The sequence below is a fragment of the Canis lupus genome, chromosome 4, assembly GCF_011100685.1.
Source record: "Canis lupus familiaris isolate Mischka breed German Shepherd chromosome 4, alternate assembly UU_Cfam_GSD_1.0, whole genome shotgun sequence".
Taxonomy (NCBI): Eukaryota; Metazoa; Chordata; class Mammalia; order Carnivora; family Canidae; genus Canis; species Canis lupus.
In genome coordinates this window covers 86,012,392-86,036,968 of record NC_049225.1, presented here as the reverse complement: position 1 = coordinate 86,036,968, position 24,577 = coordinate 86,012,392, and the positions used below count along the sequence as shown (strand labels likewise).

The 24,577-nt window shown below is 34.2% G+C and overlaps 1 protein-coding gene across 9 annotated transcripts in view; it reads right to left on the bottom strand.

Annotated features, from left to right (window-relative positions):
- Nucleotides 1–24,577, bottom strand: part of CDH18 (cadherin 18) — a 1,025,306-nt gene that overhangs the window by 80,963 nt on the left and 919,766 nt on the right. For all 9 annotated transcript variants that reach the window (XM_038535420.1, XM_038535419.1, XM_038535425.1 and 6 more), the window contains one exon: nucleotides 11,025–11,212. In XM_038535420.1, coding sequence (XP_038391348.1) covers nucleotides 11,025–11,212 — 188 coding nt within the window. The remainder of the gene's footprint in view (nucleotides 1–11,024; nucleotides 11,213–24,577) is intronic.

Sequence of the window (24,577 nt, the reverse complement as noted above, 5' to 3'; positions counted from 1 at the left end):
TGCAAATATAGAAAAACTGGGAAGAAATACCATTTTTTTCTTGAATGGTAGGATTATGGATAGCATATAAAGTATTATAACTCTTTATTTTGCATTAAAACTACAATAGTATATAGATATTGGATTAAGATTAGGATTATCATTTTTGCTACTTCTCCAATTTTGGCAAAGGTGTCCAAATACTCATCACCACGTATTTTATTTTTTTTTCCTTTTTTTAAAATTTATTTTTATTATTTTTTTTATAATAATTTTTTTTTTATTGATGTTCAATTTGCCTACATACAGAATAACACCCAGGGTGCATCCCATCAAGTGCCCCCCTCAGTGCCCGTCACCCATTCACCCCCACCCCCTGCCCTCCTCCCCTTCCACCACCCCTAGTTCATGTCCCAGAGTTAGGAGTCTTCATGTTCTGTCTCCCTTTCTGATATTTCCCACACGTTTCTTCTCCCTTCCCTTATATTCCCTTTCACTATTATTTATATTCCCCAAATGAATGAGAAAATATAATGTTTGTCCTTCTCCGACTGACTTACTTCACTCAGCATAATACCCTCCAGTTCCATCCCCTTTGAAGCAAATGGAGGGTATTTGTCATTTCTAATGGCTGAGTAACCACGTATTTTAAACTGATCCTCCAGTAATTTCCTAGTAATCATTTAGTTCTAGTAATTTATTTAGAACTCTGCTTATGGTTGTACTTTCTATAGTTACCATATTTTTTAACCTAAAAATAGCATATCAAATACAGTATATCAGGAATGGTGAAATCTATTCATCTAAAGCTTGTTTTTGGTGAGATAGTGGAGGGAAAATGATTAAAGAAAAAGCTTGAGGGGCGCCTGGGTGGCTCAGTCTAGGTATCTGCCTTCAGCTTAGGTCGTGATCTCAGGGTCCTGAGATGGAGGCCTGAATTGGGCTCCCTGCTCAGTGGGGAGTCTGCTTTTCCCTCTCCTTCTGCCCCTCACCCCCACTTATGCTCTATCAAATAAATAAATAAGTCTTAAAAAAAAGAAAGGAATAAAATTTCCTAAGCCATTTAATTACCACTGAAAGCAAAAACATGAAATGTCTGGTTGATAGATTTTTTTGTGTTTTTTAAAAAACATAGTTATTTATTTGAGAGAGAGAGAGAGCATGAGAGGGAGGGGGAGAAGAGGGTCCCCTGAGCCCCATATGGAGCTTGATCCCAGGACCCCAGGATCATGACCTAAGTAAAAGGCAGATGCTTAAATGACTAAGCCACCTAGGCACAAAATGTACATTTTTCCTGCCTTAAAACAAAACAAAAACGGATACAAAATAACTCCACACACATGAGGCAATTCTTAGGAACTTGATAGAGGGTATTGTTGATGAGAATAAGAATCTTTTTCCAGTTCTATATTAAAATACCAACCGTTTGTGCTTTTAGGTCTTTCTTACTCTATTCTGACACCATTCACACTAAACAGTGATCAAAACACTCAAGCTAAATAAAAATATTGAGGAGAGTTCTTCCTTTTAGAGCTATCTGAAGAGGCTTTGGAAGGAAAGTCTTTGATAATTTGGTCTGCTCACCCATTATCTACTCCATAAATTTTGCCTCAGCAAGATATATTGTGTAGGGCATAGAATTTATAATTTAAATATAGTTTATTTCATTTAACAAAACTGCAGAACTACTTCATCTTTCTAGTTTTGGAAAAATGTAAGTATGGATTATCAGTTTAGTGTTTAATAGGTAAGCAGGAGACAAAGGTATTCTACTGGAGATTACTAATATAATATTAATGTTTGGGAAGAAATATTTCAGGAACACCATCAACTTTTTTCTTGCATTTTCACATATTTTGCCTTGGGTTTAATTCTCTAGACAAGTTCAGTTGTGGTTCAAGCTCTGTGAGTCACAAACACAAACTTCCATATCAGCTCACATTTATCAAATGCTATGATTAGTATTACCAAATTTAGTAAACTGAAATTATTTTCGATAGAGAATGTGTCGGTTATCGCATGGGACATACTTAGTTAAGAAATTACAATTTGATTGAAATTGGAATTTAATTAGGTGTCCTGAGTTTTATCTAGCAATGTTAACTATGATACAGTCATGACAATCAGAGTCACTAATTAAATATAACAGAAACACATAATGACTGCAAATACAACATGGATATGTATTGACAAATCTCAACTATAAAAAAGAAATTGCTGGCATCAACAATGTATGGCATACACAGAAGAGAATTAAATATGGTTCAGTGTAAGATATTTATTTCTCTAACCTTAAGCCATCCAAACATTCCTGGGATCATCCTACTTGTGGTGTGCTCTGTTTTACTGGAATGGTGCTTAGAATGACTGTAGATATTCAGAAATAAGGTTGCTTAATATTTTTCTATTGGTTTATCAGGTTTTTGTGTTCACGTGTTCAGTGACTGAGGACTCCCACGACAAATTACCACAAACGAGGTGGCTTGACCCAACAGTAATTTATTCTCTCCCAATTCTGCAGACAGAGTCTGAAATTTGCCCGGGCTGACCTGTCTTAGGGCTTTAGGGAATATAATCTGTTCCTCATCCGTCCCAAAGTCTGTGACTTCCTCAGTATTCCCAGGGAAGAAAATACCCCAGCATGGTTGGGAATTCAATTTACATTCTAATTCAGCCACTTGTAGGATGAGACCCCAGGTTGGGTGTTCAGAAATTTCCACTCTGCAGCTATGGGCCATAAAGGTAAGGAAAAGACATGGATTTCAGGTCATTGGTGCCACAGCTCTATTGGTTAGATGATGTATTCCCCAATATAATATTCCCTCATGTTAATGTTCAGAATTGTTTGCCTTGATCTCCACACTTGAAGGACAATGTAGTTAAATAAAAAGCCCTTGTCTCCCATTTATTTTACTTAGTATCTGCTACATACTGCTCCATGCAGACCTAAAAGTAATTTCCCACACAAAGTTTTCCCTGACCCTCTTTCATCTTTGAAAAATTGGCCCTCTTATCTGTGAGCTCATAACAATTTAAGTAAACCTATACTATTAGCATTTGACATCTTGTATTATAATAATGTTTCACATCTACTCCGTTTTCTCTAAGAGAAAGAATATTATCTCATTCATCTTCATATTTCAGGTATCTGGCCTAATTCCTAGTACATGGTGGGCGATTAATAGCTCTTCCTCAACCTCAAATATAGTGATATTTAGAGAACAGAAAAGTGCTATTACATGGTTTACATTCAAAGGATGAAAAATTCTGAATTATTTCCAAAATATGAGTAGCTGACACTTAAGTGCAACCTAAACAATTAACATATATTAACTCATTTAATCATCACAACGCTTCCACGAGTTATTAATTTTTTTCCTATTTACAAGTGAGAAAATCAAGGCACAGAAAAGTTAAACTTGCCCAGGAACAACAATCGATAAGTGGCATACGTGGATTTGATCTCGGGCAGTGGGACTCTATAGGTCCTGGAGCGCCATGCTATATGCGGCCTGAAATCTTTAGCACTTAAATAGTCTAATAGAGCGTTCCAGTTTGGTGGCTGAAGATGAACAGATATTTAGTGGCATATAATGTCCTCGTATCTTTTTAAGTATTTGTTATAACACTGAAAATGAATCGATAACTTCATTAATTATAATTTCATTAATTCTGGCTACCAGAACTCTGAGTGCCTCCATCATTTGCCTTAATTCAAAAACTCACAGAGCTGAGAAACTTAAATGCTTTTCATACAAAATCCTCTATTTCTTCTGTGCCTCTAGAAGGGCTTATTCTGGTATAATTTTAACTTCTCCAGCCACTGGGGCTTCTCTTACTTTTCTTTAATTACTGCTCACTATCCTAATGCAGTTCACTGTCAATGAGTTGACTCCAATTTTCATTTTAAATTTTAGTTTCTTAATTTCATCCTATTATTCCTAGTAATTACTTTTACATATCATTGCTCTCTCTAACTTATAAAATACTTTTTCCTCTTTAATATTAACATATTCCACATTACTGGAGATAGTTTTCATTCCCATCAATCATTTTCCTGCCAGCTCTACATATTTGGGACTTTTTAATTGTTTCTCATTAATCACGTCTACTTTTCATTAAATCACACTGGTATATTCTTCCTCAGGACTTACACAACCATAAGTAGAAAGATACTGAAAACAGCATTCAGCCAAGTTGCTCTGAATCAATTCTTGGAGTTCAAGAAGCTTGTAAAATTATCTTTTTCTTTTTTTTTCTTTCTTTTTTTTCTTTCTTTCTTTCTTTCTTTCTTTCTTTCTTTCTTTCTTTCTTCTTTCTTTCTTTCTTTCTTTCTTTTTCTTTCTTTCTTCTTTCTTTCTTTTTTCTTTCTTTCTTCTCTTTCTTTCTTTCCTTCTTTCTTTCTTTTTTTTTTCTTTTTTTCTCTTTATAGTAACAAGAGACTCCTTATGATCTCACCTTGGTCAAATTGTTAAATTGCCCTTTCATTTTTCATGCAGAATGGGAGGATAATAATGGAATCAATTTCTGTAGTTTCATAACTGCAAATGTCATTTCAGTAATGCCAAAAAGTGGCCAAATCTTGGAATAGTAACTGATATTATTATTAATTTTTAATTTCCAAAAAAAGTTTTTTAAATGACAATATTTTGGCAAAACATAAGAAAAATGGTATGGATTTGAATAATGTTTCTTCAGTTAGTTTTTCTTATTATGCCATGTCTTGTGGTTCTTGTCAGAGATCTTTCTTGGATGGTAGACATTCTGTGGAGCATAGAACCCATGTACAAGCTTTCTTGTCATAAATTTCTCTGTGTGGAAGAGTGTAATGCTCATTCAATATTTATAATTCGAAGGATTTTGATACAAACAAATACTACATGTTTGCTTACTGTCATTTGAAGACTGCAAGAATAAATGGGACATTTTTATTTCAAATAACAAATACACATATACTCTGTAATATATACAAAGTATATTTATATATTATACTATATTATAAAGTATGTTTATATATCATACTATATATAAAATATGTATATATTTTATACAAACATATACGTAGGTGTATTTCCAAATGCCCACACATATGAAAACTTGCCAATGGTCTATGGATATGAATAGCTTAACTATCAAGATGTTTCAATAGATTATCAATTTCCAACTAATGTACTAAATTATATTATAGAAATATATGTCTAAAAAACAGTTAACATCCAAAGTAGTTTCAGCTGATATCTATCATTTCATGGCCATACCTCTGTACAAATAGTAAGAGCAAAGTTGCCTCAAAGCAGTCCTCTGACAAAAGTCATTTCAAATATAGTGATAGATTTCATTGAATTTAAATGTGGACTCCTCTCTTAGCTCCTGGTTGAAGCGGAACTATTTCCCAGAATAAAAATAGTGGCTTGAATGAATTTTTTTAAAGATGTATTTATTTATTCATGACATACAGAGAGAGAAGAGGCAGAGACACAGGCAGAGGGAGAAGCAGGCTCCATGCAGGGAGCCCAATGTGGGACTCGATCACGCCCTGAGCTGAAGGCAGATGCTCAACTGCTGAGCCACTGAGGTGTCTCTGAATTTTTGGATAATAAAAATTCCTAGCGAATGGTCAGGCTTTTTTATATTTATTTTATTTTTTTATTTTTTATTTATTATGATTATTTTTAATGGTCAGGTTTTATAAATATTTTAGTAGAATTAGAAACCTATTTCTTCTTCTTTTTTAAAGATGTATAAATATATATATATATGTATATATATATATATTTTTTTTTTTTGAGAGAGATCAAGCAATGGGGAGGAGGGACAGAGGGAGAGAAAGTCTTAAGCAGACTCCACGCTGGGTGTGGAGCCCCAATGTGAGGCTCACTCCCAAGACCTCAAAATCATGATATGAGCAGAAACCAATAGTCCAGTCCGATACTTAACTGACGTCACCACCCAGGTGCTCCAGAAACCTGTTTCTTCTTGAAAAGAAAGTGTCCATGCATTTGTTTCTATGGCATTTGCAATAGGTTGGGATGTCTTATTCATTGTGCTTTGTGGCTCAGAGCTCCAAAACTTTAAAAATCCAATGGCAAGGAACAATCTGATTCTTACTTTATCAGTCAATGAAAGGCAAAGATATAATCAAGACAAAAATCAATAAATATAATCCACTAAACAACCAAAAATGTGGTTATTTGGAATAGACCTAGTATGGTTATAATTAAACATATTTCTTTTTTTTTTCTCATAGGATTAATTTAAACTTTAAAAGAATACTTCTATGAGTTTTTATGTTTATGTTATGGTCTATTTCAAATCATTGCTAAATAAAACTATGGTGATCTTTTTACACACTGAATAATATGAAGATTAAAAAAGCATGAGGCTTTTAATTGCAAAATTATTTAGCTAGATAGAGATATACTTATTGCATAGGTAGATGTATATCCATGGGAATTATCAGTGCATTCACAGTGAATTAATTAGAATGAGGCCTTCCTACTTTATCAGATCTAGTAGATTTAAGAGGGATGTAGAATTACTATATTTTCTATAGTGAGAAGTTAGTGAATTGCTTACTCCAATATGCAAAATAGAAAAGATAATCCAAAGAAGGATATTTGTGACTGAAACACACCTAGAAACATGAAACTACCACAGTTTGGCTATCGTGGCCATTGCTGCTATAAACATCAGGGTGCAGGTGTCCCGGTGTTTCACTGCATCTGTATCTTTGGGGTAAATCCCCAACAGTGCGATTGCTGGGTCGTAGGGCAGGTCTATTTTTAACTGTTTGAGGAACCTCCACACAGTTTTCCAGAGTGGCTGCACCAGTTCACATTCCCACCAACAGTGTAAGAGGGTTCCCTTTTCTCCGCATCCTCTCCAACATTTGTGGTTTCCTGCCTTGTTAATTTGCCCCATTCTCGCTGGTGTGAGGTGGTATCTCATTGTGGTTTTGATTTGTATTTCCCTGATGGCAAGTGATGCAGAGCATTTTCTCATACACATGTTGGCCATGTCTGTGTCTTCCTCTGTGAGATTTCTCTTCATGTCTTTTGCCCATTTCATGATTGGATTGTTTGTTTCTTTGGTGTTGAGTTTAATAAGTTCTTTATAGATCTTGGAAACTAGCCCTTTATCTGATACATCATTTGCAAATATCTTCTCCCATTCTGTAGGTTGTCTTTGAGTTTTGTTGACTGTATCCTTTGCTGTGCAAAAGCTTCTTATCTTGATGAAGTCCCAATAGTTCATTTTTGCTTTTGTTTCTTTTGCCTTCGTGGATGTATCTTACAAGAAGTTACTATGGCCGAGTTCAAAAAGGGTGTTGCCTGTGTTCTTCTCTAGGATTTTGATGGAATCTTGTCTCACATTTAGATCTTTCATCCATTTTGAGTTTATCTTTGTGTATGGTGCAAGAGAGTGGTCTAGTTTCATTCTTCTGCATGTGGATGTCCAATTTTCCCAGCACCATTTATTGAAGAGACTGTCTTTCTTCCAATGGATAGTCTTTCCTCCTTTATCGAATATTAGCTGCCCATAAAGTTCAGGGTCCACTTCTGGATTCTCTATTCTGTTCCACTGATCTATGTGTCTGTTTTTGTGCCAGTACCACACTGTCTTGATGACCACAGCTTTGTAGTACAACCTGAAATCTGGCATTGTGAGGCCCCCAGCTATGGTTTTCTTTTTTAAAATTCCCCTGGCTATTCGGGGTCTTTTCTGATTCCACACAAATCTTAAAATAATTTGTTCTAACTCTCTGAAGAAAGTCCATGGTATTTTGATAGGGATTGCATTAAATGTGTATATTGCCCTGGGTAACATTGACATGAATGATAACATGCATTATGTGGCAAAATTCATATACACAGAATATTTTTGTATGCCTATCAGTGAATTAGATAACATTAAGAAAAAGGAGGGCACAATAATAACTACATGGAGTGGTCTGAAAAGTATAATTAAAATTTGGTGCAAATAGAGGAAAAAGCAAGACAGGATGAAAAGTAGAAATTGAGGAATCATTGTAATTTTTAGGCAGACACAGCTTAGATCAAAACTTTCATCTTATTTTATCCATTTTTTTCAGTAATTATCTTGTAAAGCACTTAAATAAGAAAAGAGCAGATTCAAAGACTTGAACTAATGCCGTAAGTGTCTCTACAGCAGGACCAAACGTTGTATTTCCTCTGACAGTAAAGATCATATTTCCCACTACTCTTCACTAACTTGAAGACCAAACTTAAGTATTCAGGCTTAAGATAAGAGACACTGTCTATGTTTTTAAACGCACTTGAAGAAAGAAAATGATAGTACAGATGATAATTGCTGAGAGTCAGGAGAGCCAATAGGGTTGGATCCTTGAATTGAAAAGAAAACAAATGGAATGAGTCCTATAAAGAGTGAACATTTACATGGAGGCCACAGTAGAGAATCTGAGAAGCCCGAATTCCCAGGAACAGAGGTTTCTTCCAGAGGAATGAGTGCATCAACTTGCATTCATCCTTATCTTTTTTTCCACCATTTCCACCCAGTCAGGCTCCATTAAACAATGAATGAAAGTTATCAGAGTGTATTTACAATGTACCTCACCATGGACCGGTGAATTCAACTTGCCAATTTTCTGATAAAGGAATCATAAGGACAGGAATGAGCAGGTGCTCCGCAAGCCGATTTAGAAAGCAGTGCTGAGTTTGATCTTTGGGGAGATTAGCAGTCGTGCCTTGCTGCCTAAGGTGAGCTGCCTCAGAGATTAAGTAAAGGACAGATTTTAAAGGACCTTTTGATCCGTTTCCTGCCACCTCTTAAAAGTTAAAATGCAAAAAAAAAAAAAAAAAAAAAAAAAAGTTAAAATGCACTGAGTTTCAGAGTGTATTCTTCAAATTGCAATTATTTGCTACGCACGATATGTAGCAAAATAAAGTCACTCAGATTAATAATCTTAATCTGAAGGACTGAAAAGTTAGATGGACGCAAACAGGAACGCATTTTGGAAGAAGTGCAAACTGGATTAAAACATAAATTCACGGAAAAACTGGAAGACAATTTGAACTCGTTAATTGTGGAGATTATTTTGAGTATATCACACTACCATTTACACAACTGAAACAATTCTCATCTTGAAAGTAATGATTGTATGTTAATTAAATATATGTTCTCACATATGCACATAAGCTGTTTTGCCTTTGTTTTTTTGCAGACATCATCAAATTAACTGAGGCCATGTGGGATGCTAAAATCCCCATTGTTCTTACTCCCATGATATATACTTGCATTTCAGATCCTTCGTGTAGTCAAACCATCCATCACCCTAACTTTTTGCAAATATGCTGTAACTTCCTACTTTATAAAGACCATAGTGCTCAATAGGCAAGAGCTGCTCCCCTCTCCCACTTCCCCACACCAGCTGGAGCATTACAAACTTATCTGCAACCATTTACTTTGCACTCTTGTTTGATTCTCAGGGAAGGAGTCAGATCATCATGGGTTATTCCTTTTCACTTATGACCAAATCCTATTCAGGGTTATCTCTACCCTAGTCTATCTTTTTATATCAATTATCCTTTCTTTCGTTTGCTCAGTTTTTGTCTCTATTGACCTTTTAGTCATCTGCATAGAAACACATTCAGTCTCTCCACTTATAATTAAAATCCTAATTTTATAATGTTCTCATTTATTTGTTTTTGGTTTTGTTTTTTTAAGATTTTATTTATTTATTTATTTATTTATTTATTTATTTATTTGAGAGAGAGAGAGAAAAAAAGAGAGAGAGAGAGAGAGCATGAGCAGAGGGAGAGGGACAAGCAAACTCCCCAGTGAGCATGAGGCTCCATCCCAGGACCCTAAGATCAGGACCTGAGCCAAAGCCAGATGCTAAACCTATGAAGCTACCCAGGTGCCCCTCTCATTTATTTGTTTTATAACATTTCTCATTAAAATTTCAGGAAAGATAGATTAAAATGAGAAGTATTTTAGGTGAAGACACCAATATTTTTCATAGGTTAGTGATGACTACTGTTCTGTAACTATTTACACCCTCTAAAATCTACTTTGCAGGTCCCTTTTGAAGGAACTCAAAAACAAGTTAAGCCTCAATTGTAATCAACATAAAATGATATTGGAAGAAAAAAAATGATATTGGAAGAATTAATACAATTTTATATAGATCAAATAGAAAAATATATACAAAACACACAAATAAATAATTATGTAGATAGATGATAGATAGATGACAGATTATTTCAACATCTACAGGAGCACATCAGAATAAAATTTCTCAGCCTGTATTTTGAATATATCCTACAGTAGAATCATCTGGAGTTTTTGTTAAGAAAGGCCAATTCTTCAGGCCCACTTCAGTCTTCTGAGAAAAAAAAAAAAAAAAAAAAAAGTAAAAAGTAAAGCCCAGGGATCTGAATGTTACTAGATTTCCAAGCTGAAATTATTCAACATTTAAGGCACACTGCATTAGGAGACATATTTAAATCCTTTGTTCATAATTTTCTATGTTCCATTTAATTTTCATAAGGACATAAAAATATTGTACTCCTAAAATAAAAAAAAATGATAGATAGATTTAGTCCACTAACAAATTCTTCACAATAAAAAGAGTCAGGGGGTTAATAGTTCCACTAAAGCTATATTGATGAATCCATGATTGTCAAACAAAACCTTGTCTCCCAGTGAGTGTTAGCTAACATGATAAAGATTTTTACGCTAGTTAGAAAAACTCTTAATGTTACTTAGGTTAGTACAACATAGAAGAATGGCACTAACAGAACTGGCAGTCATGATAAAGCTGTTATCTGGAAACAAAAATGGTGGGCACATTCATGGTATACTCTACGTTAGATCTTCCCACAATATATATATATATATTTTTTTTTTCTAAGAGCAGCTCCAAAATAGTAGACATAGCCAATAAAAAAGGAAATACATTATCATTTTAGTGAGCTGACAATATGGATTGTTCATACCAACATGGATCATTCATGGAAAAATGGGTAAATTGCCTAAATCAGAGAAAAGTATGTTCTTTTTACCTTTTTTAAAGAAAGGATCCCTTCTCTGGTCTCTTTGTCGGTGGATATGGAGAATATTCCAATACCATCACCATTAATGATGGAGTAAGTCATGTCAGCATTTGAACCAGTGTCTGCATCGTTTGCTTTGATTTTCCCAACAGCTGAACCAACTTGAGCTGATTCAGGAACATACAGCTGATAATGCTCTGAAAAAGATTTCATATTAAAATTATTTGATGATAGTATAGTTCACAAAAAATAGTTTTGCAAGAAAAATACATGAAAATGGTTAGACCACGCATTCAAATGAACATCATATTAAGTAGTATATAAAATGGATGTGCTTTCTATTTAAATATTAGTAAATTGATTAGTAGTGAAATACTAGACTAACATACACTTTAAAATATATGTAAAATAACCTACATGAAAAAAATTGTAGATATCTTAATATAAAGTATTTTATTAGCTCTACATCCCTCAGCAATAGAAAAAAAGATAAGGGAGAGCAAATTTGCATTCTTATGTTAAGCAAAAACTAAATTACTTAAGTATTAGTGTAATACCCAATGCATTTCTCCTTCCAAGAAGCATGTGAAATTAAAAATATGAGTTCAAAAGCTTGAAATTCAAAATTTAAAATTCAAATTTATAATAGATAAAAGAATATAGAATATTTGTAAATATGATTATTATTCCAATCAACAAACTTAAGTTTAGTAAAATGTATAGGTTCCTGACAAAAAGAGACAGTAAATGTATTTATGCATTTAATTAACATGTATTCTAGGTCAGCTTCTGGAAAGATTTTGAAGTGGTTTTATATAATAAAGTCATAAATAAAATAAAATTATTAAAATTAATAAAAAGAAGATGTGGTTTATGTTTACAATGGAATATTCCACAGCCATTAGAAAAGACAAATACCCACCATTTGCTTCGATGTGGATGGAACTGGAGGGTATTATGCTGAGTGAAATAAGTCAATCGGAGAAGGACAAACATTATATGGTCTCATTCACTTGGGGAATATAAAAAATAGAGAAAGGGAATAAAGGGGAAAAGAGAAAAAATAAGTGGGAAATATCAGAAAGGGAGACGGAATCTGAAAGACTCCTAACTCTGGGAAACAAACTAGGGGTGGTGGAAGGGGAGGTGGGCGGGGGATGGGGGTGACTGGGTGACGGGCACTGAGGGGGGCACTTGACGGGATGAGCACTGGGTGTTATTCTGTATGTTGACAAATAGAACACCAATAAAAATAAATTTATTTAAAAATTAAAAAATAAAATTAATAAAAAATAATGACAAAATTAAAGAATGAGAAAGATAAATATAATGACTTCATAAGATGATGTAGTATTTGTGTTTGAGTTAATTTTTAGACTATATATATTAAAATACTGTTGATTATATAAATCTCAAGACCTCATATGCAGAAATATATTTTTCGACATGTCCTGATACTATATGTTTATATTGAACAATTTTTTAAAAAATCAGTTTGTTCTGATACTAAATTCAGAGAGAGCTCATAAATCTTCCCTTATAGAAAGTTGTGAAATACATATTAAGAAGCATAAATGTTCATTACCAAGTGTTTTACTGACAAATTAGGAACATATCTATTAAAACAATTTATTTATCATAGAAATTCTCAAATAAAAACATACGTAGCAGGAACCTTGAATTAAAGTGTAATTGTATAAGAATTTCAACCAAGACTAAATGGTGATTTAACACTATGCATGGATACAATTAGACTATATAGATAAGTGAATGTGGAACCTGCATGAAAATAATTTCCTAAACCAGAATTTTGTTAGATATGGTATGATAATATTTTTTAAATTAATATACCTGGTACATATATGGATTACTCAAATTTATTCTAAAGATACAATTGTATGTTTTAAAGTGCTATATGTGGATACTAAAGATTGATTTATATATCTGTGTTTATTCATTACTCAACAGAGATTTTTCTCAGTTCTCTGTGATTAACATTTGTGATGTTACCTGACATTAATTTTTAGTTCACCGGTCCTCACAAACTTAGCATTTCCTGGGTAGACTTCCTCTGGGAAACACATGTTCCCTTAACCTTAATCATGTATTTTTATCAGGATTTGTCACATTGCTAAACATTCTACCCATCTTGATATATTTAATTGACCTCTGAAGGGTGTGAGGCCCCAATTTCTACAAGACTCCACCTTTCTGCTTGAAGTTGATTTGTGAAAGGGTAGGCAGTTGATTCACAATGATCCAAAGAGAGTATATTCCCCATAATGTTGGAACTGGAACTAGGAAAGAACTCGAGTCTCTCTTTGGTGGCAAAGCTATGAAATGTTGGGAGGGGCTTCTGACGAGAGTCCTGTTTCCAAAATTCATGTTGAAGTACCTAATCTCGGCACAAATTTAGTATCAGGAAAAAAAGCCATAACTTTTAGAATCTCTGTAATTATCAAAATGTTCCCAGGCAGTTATGTATAAAATAGGACATTGTTCTGTAAAGGAAAGAAAGAGAGAGAGAGAGAGAGAGAGAGAGAGAAATAAATTACAACATATGTCTCCTTTTTTTTTTTGCCTGAAGTAGAAAGGATAGGATGCCAAGCTTCTGGTTGCTAAAGTCTCTAAGTTGCAGCTCAACTTTCCACAAATTTGTAAGCCTCCCAAAGGACTCTCAGCTGATAACACATTTGTAAACAAAAGAAGTCTCAGTTCACAGAGACAAATAAGCAAATCACAGAATTATTTTGGTGGTAATGTTACAAAGTCAGTTGTTTTTACAAAGAAAGTTGCAAAAAACTGTGTAAGTTGGTCATAAATGACTCAAGTCCCAGGAAACATCTAGATCCCATCTTATAAGAGAAACCATACCCCTGGAAGAGGATACTAATACTTATTGATACATTCTAAGAATTGCAAGTATATCATGTCTTTCCCATTCATTATGCCCCATTAGACAAATAAGAGCATATTAGTATTTCAACTTACACACTTCCATAAAGTTGAAAATTTTTGAGTTGTAAATTACATTTAACATGTCACCTAATGGGCAGCCTGGGTGGCTCAGCGGTTTAGCCCCAGCTTTGGCCCAGGGCATGATCCTGGAGACCCTGTATCAAGTCCCAAATCAGGCCCCCTGTATGGAGCCTGCTTCTCCCTCTGCCTGTGTCTCTGCCTCTCTCTCTCTCTCTCTCTCTCTCTGTGTGTCTCTCATGAATAAATAAAATCTTTAAAAAAAAAGTCACCTAATAACTAGAAATAGCTGATAAGATTTATTTATAAATCAAAAGACATTTAGGATATTTTTTAGAACTTCCAAGGACTGAATCAAGAGCCAGGCCCTAAAAACTGCTATAAATTCCAGGAGAATAAATACGGTGAGGCTCCTTAGGAAAACACATGCCAAATATATTATATATATTATATTATATGTATTTATATATCTATTTTACATATATAAAATACCAAAATATATGCCATATATATATATATATTTAAATATATACATATTTATTTATTTAAAAATAGGTATAGAAGAATGGTGCCTGAACATAATAAAGCCCATAACAATAAGCTCAAGCTCATAGCTTAAAAATCATACCCAATGATGGAAAATTACAAAGCTTCCTTCTAAGATCTGGATGAAGACAAGAATGCCCAGTATTTCCACTTCTAATCAAAACAGTACTGGGAAGTTCTACCCAGAAAAGTTAGAAAGAGAAAAAAAAAAAAGAGGAATCCAGTTACAGAGGAAGAAGCAATATTATCTGTTAGCAGATGTCAAGATCTCATAGGTAGAAATCCTTAAAGAGTTAAAAAAATAGTATTAGAATAAACAAATTCAGTAGAGTTATGGTATACAAAATCAAAATACAAAAATCAGCTGTGTCTCTTTACACTAATAAACCATCCAAAAGGAAATTCAGAGAACGGTCCAGCTTGCAATAGCATTAAAAAGAATAACACACTAAAAAAATAAACTTAACCCATGAGCTGAAGTGACTGTGTGCTCGAAAATTCAAAACATCGATGAAAGAAATTAAAGGAGATGTGAATAAAGGAAAGACATCCTATGTTTAAGGATTGAAAGACTTAATATTGTTAAAAGGTCCATACTACTTACAGCCATCGACTAGGTCAATGCTATGCATTGCAAGCACAATTCTGATGGTGCTTTTTCACTGAAATAGACTTAATATCTCAGAATATGGAACTCCAACGATGCAGAATCAATGAAACATTTGAGAAAAAAAGAACAAAACTAAAAGCTTCAAGCTTCCTGATTTTAAAATATATTACAAGGCTACAGTAATTAAAACAGTATGCCACAGCATAAAGACAGACATATGGCCCAATGGAACAGAACAGAGAGCCCAGAAGTAAACCCAACCTTGCAAGGGCAGTAGAATGTTGGTAAGAGTTTCAAGAGTAAACAATGGGAAAAACAGTTTCTTCATCAAATGGTATTGGGAAAAGTGGATATGCATATGCAAAAAAACAAAAAAACAACAACAAAAAAACAAAACCTGAAATATATATATATAAAACTCAAAATGAAACAACTTAAATGTAAGGCTCGAAAATATAAAATTCCTAAAGAAAACATAGGGAAAATCTTCTTGACATTAGCTTGCAATTGTTTTTTGGATGTGACATCAAAAACTCAGGCATTGTGGGATGACTGGGTGGCTCAGTGGTTGAGCACCTGCCCCTGGCTCCGGGCATGATCCGTGGTCTCAGGATCGAGTCTCACGTCGGGCTCCCTGCCTGGAGCCTGCTTCTCCCTCTGCCTGTGTCTCTGCCTCTCTCTCTCTCTCTGTCTCTCTCATGAATAAATAAATATAATCTTAAAAAAAAAAAAAAAAAAAACCTCAGACACCAAAAGCAAAAATGGATGAGTGGATCTATACCAAACTAAAAAAACTACTGTACTGCATAGGAGACAATCAACAGAATGAAAAGGGAGCCTAAGAATGGGAGAATATACTTGCAAACCATAACTCTGATAAGGGGTTCATCTCCATAATATATAAAGAATTTAAAGTCAATAGCAAAAAAGTAAATAAAAAATAAATAAATAAATAAGCCCAATTATAAAACTGGCAAAAGATTTAAGAAGACATTTCTCCAAAGAAGACCTACAAATCGCCAACAATTGTATAAAAAAGATGTTCAACATCATTAATTATCAAGGAAATGAAAATCGAAACTACATTTAGAGATCACCTCATTCCTGGTGGAATGACTACTATCAAAACACAAAAGATAAAAAAAAAATGTCAGTGGTCTTGTGGAAAAATTGGAACCCTGTATACTGTTGCTGGGGAGGTAAAATGGTGCAGCAGTTATGAAAAAGTTTGGAGCTTCCTCAAAAATCTTAAAAAAAAAAAAAGAAAAGAACTACTATAGGATCCAGCGATTCTACTGCTGGGTACATATCTCAAAGAACTGAAATTAGAATCTCCAAGAAATTTCTACATTACCATGTTCATTGTAGCATTATTCACAAGGCCGAGATATGGAAACGACTCAAGTTGCCAAGTTGCCATCAAAAGATGAATCAATAAAGAGAATGAATAAAATACTAGCAATTTGGAAAATAAAATCTCTCTATGTGTGTGTGTGTGTGTGTGTGTGTGCGTAAAAGGTGATATTTTAGTGAGAGAATTATGGAATTAACAGGAGAGGAAATTAGAATTAGGATAAATGGAGATTAAGTCAATGACTTTTGGATGGATGTCTCTGATAATAAAGATCACAAAGAATATCAAAAACAGTCTTGCCAGAAATTAAACAATTTTACAGAAACCAAGATCTTTGGGACCAGGGTCCTTTTATTTTATTTTATTTTATTTTTTTTTATTGGTGTTCAATTTACTAACATACAGAATAATACCCAGTGCCCGTCACCCATTCACTCCCACCCCCCGCCCTCCTCCCCTTCTACCACCCCTAGTTCGTTTCCCAGAGTTAGCAGTCTTTACGTTCTGTCTCCCTTTCTGATATTTCCCACACATTTCTTCTCCCTTCCCTTATTTTCCCTTTCACTATTATTTATATTCCCCAAATGAATGAGAACATATAATGTTTGTCCTTCTCCGACTGACTTACTTCATTCCATCAAAATCCTAGAGAAGAACACAGGCAACACCCTTTTTGAACTCGGCCATAGTAACTTCTTGCAAGATACATCCACAAAGGCAAAAGAAACAAAAGCAAAAATGAACTATTGGGACCAGGGTCCTTTTAAAGGGTCTAGTATACATTTAATGCTTAAGTGTTTTATTAATTTTTGAGTTTACCATAAACTCTACATTCACATGTACCGTTGTAACTTTAATTCAACATAATAACTTTACGTGTCACATTTTTTAGTATTGTGTAATTAACCACGGGATAAATAGATTGAATTATCCTAAAATAAGAAAAATATCAGAAATCCTTCCTCTAAATACTAATTTTAACAAAAATGCAAATACCGCTTACAAAGGCATCTAACATATAGAATTACCTTTAAGAATTCTGAAAGCTAAAAAAAAAAAAAAAAAAAAAAAAAAAAAAGAATTCTGAAAGCTGTGAGCCAACAGCCCATGAATTATTAGGTATTATCATCCTTGAATAATAATAATTGCATATGAACCTTCATTTACCTGTTATTTATGAGAATTGGCCTTCTTTATAGACTTGAAGAACACTTGGGAGAAACTTTAAAGGGTCCGAATTAAGATGTAAATCTTTGACTAACAGCCTCAACTGGATAGAAGGAGTCAGTTTACTATTTAGGAAAAAAATGCACTTTTATCTAAATAAGATTAACGAAGGTCATAACTACTAGAATCTTGGAATACATGGTGAATGATCTTTTGCCTTTCATATTATTTTCACTCTGTAATTACTCCCTCTGGGAAAAAAGAATAACCCTCTTGGATAATTTATAGCACAGCCTAATCAGCACCTCTATGGCTGCCAAAATATACCTCAGAGTACTCTGCTCAAGTTCATAAAAAGGTTATATGCTATGTAACGTTACACATTTGCAAGAGGATGAAAAAGGATGAAAAACCTCGGTGCACTTTCAGACACGCATCTAAGCATATACACGTATTTGCTCCCACATTTTGTGCGACTGTGTAACAAACCTATGTCGTATGGGGCGTCTGTCCATTCCATTTATGTATTAGTGATAATCAGAGAGAGTCAGAGAGATCATGTATTCAATTCTCAGAAATAGATTATATAATAATATATTATATATAAAATAATATTATATATTATGTAATAATATATAATATAATGATATATTTTAATATAATTTATTATAATATATTATCGCTATATCACTATATTATTTATTATATATTATTATTTTTCTCTGTATATATATATATATATATATAGAGAGAGAGAGAGAGATGATAGATATATTTCTATATATCCCACATATACTACATAGGTACAACGTACTTATACACTTAAAAATTTAATGTCCTAGATATGATCATAGAACTAATTGACATAATGAAAGAGCTGATTTAAACAATACCTGCTAGAAAATAGATCATGTATAAAAAAATCAAGTCATTCAATATTTGTTTTGAAAATGTGGGTATTTTTAAAATTCTTTAGTAAGCAAAGCAGTCATTGTACTGCCTTCTATGTAGTTCTGCTTTTATGAAATATAATCACATCTAATAATTGTGCAACCCCAGTACACTCATAATAAAGAACTTTGGTTTTATTTATATAAACTGCAAGAGAACAGCCTTAGCTATTGTTTTATTAGTCATCAGCTAGGAAGGATATTCTATCCAAATTGTGTAGCAGTAAAGAGTCTCTGAAAAAAAAAAAAAAATCCTTCATGGTAAAAGCAATTTCTGTTTTGTTGAGGGGTGAAGTAGTTAATGACTTGATAGGAGATTGTGTGATATAAAAACGTCCCCCAAACCAACCAAGGTTTCCACATTGACACCAGCATATATTGTGAGGAGATGAGGATAGTCACTGATTTAATGGTGTTAGATGAGTTGTTTTCTTTCACTCCTAACTTTAATAATTATTTTAGACTTTCTTTTTTTGTTGTTGTTAAGATTTTGTTTATTCATGAGAGACACAGAGAGAGAGGCAGAGATACAGCAGAGGGATGTGGACTCGATCCCAGGACCCTGGAGTCACACCCTGAACCCAAGGCAGATGCTCAACTGCTGAGCCACCCAAGGGCCCCTATTTTGATCTTTCTAATATATGTTACCAATATATGTTTAGTTCTGGATAGTGTTTTAATATTAGAATACGTTAAGATGTTTTAATGTGAGTCCTGAGTATTTTCTGTTTCAATCATAAAAGCTTTCTTTCTAAACATTTATTTTTTATTGGTTGGGAAGTGATGACTACCACTTCACATTTCATAATTTCCCTCCCTGTCCTCTCCCACATATCTGTCTCCTTGTTTACTATATATTTTTCTTTTTCCCTACTTTTGTTATTTTAGATCAGTTTTTTTAATATTATTGGTTCTTTTGATATTCATTGCTTCCAAGACTGATTTTAATTTAAGCATTTTCAGTTTTCTAGAACTCCTCATTTATTTCCTATATCTCCTTTTACACATGATCGTGGAGTCTGTTTTTATTTGTAATTATTTCAACAAAAATATATTTACATCAGAAACTTTGAGTGTTCTTTTCTTAGTGTATTGAAGTTGTTTGTTTCTGTCCTATTAAAAACGGTAACTTGTTCTAGAATGAAAGTTGGGTGTTTATCACTGTTCTATCCTCATTCTGTAAAGATGACCTTTCCTTTTATTTCAATAATTTCATATGTTCCTACCTTTTCTGATTTTGATACAAAACCTCATAAATTATATATAATTAGTATCACTATTATTTTTTAAATATCTTATATATTTGAGAGAGAGAGAAAACATGTGAGTGTGTGCAGGGGCCTGGGAAGGACAGAGAATCTTAAGCAGACTCTGAGGTTGAGTGTAGAACCCAAAGGAGGGCTTGATATCAGGACCCAGAAATCCAACCTCAGCCAAAATCAAGAGTTGGATGCTTAATCGAGTCACTCAGGCACCCCTACAACTCTTAAAGTTTTTAAGATACCAGATAACTTGTCATTTCCTGAAATTTATGTCTTTTGTTAAATAATGTATATGTAGTAATATCACGATCATTTTATGTTTAATGTATGTTTCTTGAATCTTTCCATCTACAAATGCCATGAAATACTCTTGTAATTTCTTTGAAAGCAAAATAGCATATAAGCCTTTAATCAATTTGTAAAACTTCAGGATATCAAGGTATCTACTTTCACACTGATGGTCCATCATGACAGTGCCTGCCATTTTCTACATGTGGACATGTATCAGGTCCCAGGGTACACATGGGTGTGCTTCCTAAGTGCTCTGTGAAGTGTACTTCATCTATTTGTTAAATCAAATAAATGGATGTTCATATCTGTTGTTCTGCCACATTCCATTTTTTTTTCTTTAAAAGTTCTTCATTATTTAGGAATTTGTACTCACCCATATGGAATGCTTGGTCAACCCAGGTTTGTCAATTTGTTCAGTAAATGTCACTTAGCTTTTAGTGGCATAATTTCAGGTAATAGGAATACAGCAAACAAAACAGACACAAGTCCTCATCCTTATCAAGAGTATTTTTTTACAAGGGAGAGAGAAAATGAGTGATATATATGGTAAAAGATATATACATATATGACACAGTAATAATTCTAAAAATAACAGATATAGCATGTTTATTAGCTGTTTATGTGATTAATCATCAAAATATCTCAGTAGCTCACAACAGCAAATATTTAATTCTACATTGCATTATAATGAAATTTTTTGAGCAGATAAGAAAAACTAAGAACAGATAAAGAAAAAAAATTATTTACAAAGTTTTTCTTTTTTTTTTCTTTATCTGCCCAGAAAAGCTAATTTCTATGTTTTGTCTTTATCAGGTCTTTGATGGTATGACACCCTATTCAGGCATGTGCTTTAAAAATTTTCTAAGGGTTTTAACAGACTTCCTCAGGATTTGAATTGTAAATGATGTCTCTTTGACTAATTAGGCTTGTTTATTTGGTGTTATGTTCTAGTATAAGGTCATCACTTGATATTCTGATGATTGAAGTGTCATATAACTGAATGTCCTTGTCAAATGCATTATAATGAACTCTCATATCAAATTTTTAACCACGTCCATTTTTGAGTCTTTTGTCATTTATACTTACTGTTCTGATACTCTTGTGAAATATGTTTCATCATCAAGGAGATTCATAAAAAGGACTTTTTTTTAAAAGATTTATTTAACTAGGTGACAGGCACTGAGGGGGGCACTTGACAGGATGAGCACTGGGTGTTATACTATATGTTGGCAAATCGAACTCCCATAAAAAAATAAACACACACACACACACACACAAATGTATTATTTATTTATTTATTTATTTATTTATTTATTTATTTATTATTTTAGAAAGAGAGTATATGTGTCTATGAACAGGGAGAGGGCAAAGGGAGAGAATCTCAAGCAAAATCCCTGTTGAGCACAGAGCCCAATGTGGGGCTTGATCTCACTACCCTACGATAATGACGTGAGCCAAAATCAAAGAGTCAGATGCTTAACTAACTGAGCCACCCAGGTGCCCCAGATTCACAAAAAGGACTTTTAACAAATACGGCTATTTGTTATTTAAAAATGATATTTTAAAATCCTAAAACTAAACTGGGTGAGGATTTCTAGAACCTGCATTCAACCTGAATAAAGTTGGTTACATGGGCCTAAATGAATTGAGGAAGATGATTATAGTTCTTGTGACTCTAACATTTGCTTTTCCAGATAAAATAAATTTTCTCCTAAAATATCTATGTCTTAACAGAAATGTGGTAAAGTATTCATATGTGAACAGATTGAGACATTTAACTTTTCTCCCTACTTGAGCCCTCTGAAACTCAAAGTCTCACAATCTCCTATCAAGTCATTAACTATTAACTATTTCTATCATGACAGAGTTATTTGTGTAAGTTCAGTAAGAATCTCTTCTCCTTATAACAGGACACCAATTGGAAACATTTGTTGTTTTATCAAGGTTTTGACTGGGATGCCATATTTGAGACAGACATGCACAGACTCAGATATGACCAGATAGCTTTAAGGAACCAAGGTTGACTTTATGGAACCATAAAGGCCCTTGGAAATGGCTTGAAAACTTGCTTACAGAATTCTCAACAGCCTTACCAGTTGAGTAAAGAATGTCACTTCTGGCAGGTGCAGGTGCCTCAGGATATTTGGGGACCTTGAATAGAGGAATTCACCCAAATCCTAGGTATTGCAGGCATGTCTGACAGCCAGTATTTAGCTTGGCTTCTGGCCTAAAGAAGGTACTAAAAGTTCAATTGATATTCTTCTTCTTTTTTTTTTTTTTTTCATGAGAGACACACACACACAGAGAGAGAGAGAGAGAGGGAGAGAGAGAGGCAGAGACACAGGCAGAGGGAGAAGCAGGCTCCATGTAGTGAGCCTGATGCGGGACTTGATCCCAGGACTCCAGGATCATGCCCTGGCTGAAGGCAGGTGCTAAACTGCTGAGCCATCCAGGGATCAGGGATCCCCTCAATTGAGATTCCTTATAAAAAGTTCCAGAACAGCAGATTTTAAAAGATCTTTATGGTCAATCACTATTTTAACTGAGCTTATGTAAATATTTAGGCCAAGTTTGTTAAAATTCCACTTGTTTTTACAAAGAATTAGTCTTGATTTAGCTATCTCTGGAAATGAGGGTAATTTTAGAGAGAAAAATTATGTTTCAATAACACACCTTTGCGATTCCTATATTCCAGTTTTGATTATCTTTGAATGTTTCACCTTAACTACACAACTTGAGGTACACTTCAGAGAAATTGCCACAGTAGCTCATGTATAGACAGTCTTCATGCTTATTACTCTGTGGGGATAATAATAGGACCCCATGGGCATATTATTTGAACAGCTGGAAAACGGGATGGATTCCCCAACAATTGTACAACTCAGCTATTGCCTTGACCAATTTTGTATAGTCAAGATGTCAAAATTGCCCCTTAAAAGCTAGAGAATACCCGACTTCATGGGGTTAGCTATGGACTTATGAAAATAATAGTTGACCCCATTTTTCTCATGATTGGATTGGATGATGAATCTAGGGATGCCCCATCCTCAGACAAGTCAGCTCCCACTTGCCAGTGATTCCTCATGATGAGGATATTGTTAAGGTCAGCCATCAAACAAAGAGGGCTTCTTTAATGGTATTATCCCTTAGCTTTTTTTTTTTTTTTTTTTTTTTTTTTTTTTTTTTGGTCCCAGGAGCCACCTTGTTGATGTAAAACTGCAAATTGAGGCTTTAGCTGAGCATACAGTGGCCATCTTTAATTAAGCTTGACATGCACGAATTAAAAAGGTGGCCCTCCTAGGCTGAGTCGTGCCTTGATAGTGTCACTGCAGCTCAAGGAGTAACCTATGCGTTATTAAAACAGAGTGTTTGCATATACTCCAGATACCACAAAAATGTGACAGGGTTACTAAAGGACATGAAAACTCAAATTGGCACTTTAAATGATTCCTCTCTTTCCTTTAATGACTAAACTCCTGAAATGGAGGAGAGTTTTGGTCAAATATCTAAAGACTCTTATTTGGATTTCTTTTTCTTTTTGTTACTCTAATTCTGTTTTGCTGTTTTCTCCCATGTCTCTCTGCTGGGTGCTGCTGAGGCTCCTTCAGTGCCATGACTTCAAGCTGACAGATGATCCTTTCTGTGCAGAGAGATCCATACATGTAGTCTACCTTGGATTTAACCACCTCTGTAACACCCATGTGTAAGTCCCCAGCTGACCAATGTTGACTCATAGGTAGGGACATCACTAAACCCTTCATTTAGCAAGAACAAAGTTACAGAAGATAAGTCCTTCCACCCTTAGCAACTTTAAAGATTTAAGGGTCAAAAATTGTTCAGGGGAAATGATGCAGAAAACAAAGACAAAAGAAATGTAGGAAAAGATGAAAGATCCTTACACACTGCAGCACATTGACATATACTTGAGGCAGGCAGAGTGACCTTCAGGCTAATACTTTGCTGGAGGCAAAAAGCAACCTTAGCTTGACATTAGCCTGACCTCCAGTATCCCATAAGTCTTCTTTAGCATATCAAATCCCTTTGGAAATCTCTTTGATCTTTACTCATCTATCTCTACTCTACCTGAACTTCTGTGTTAGCAATCATCCTCCAAACATATGGCCCACCGATATATATATCTGAAGGGTCTCATGGCTAAAGTTTTACTAGACAGTAGTAAGTGGCCTCATCTTAACAGCAGCTAACTCCTCATGGTCCTGCAGGCCTTGCTTCAGAATTTTTTACAAACTTAAGCCATCCCTAACTCTCACTAACTAAAAAGCACATAATGAGTCACTCTTCACCATCCCAGGGGAGCTCTGTCTAAAGGGTTGTGTCCCATGCTTCAATAAAAACCACCTTTTTTGTATGCCCATGCTCATGCACACATAACACACACACAAAAC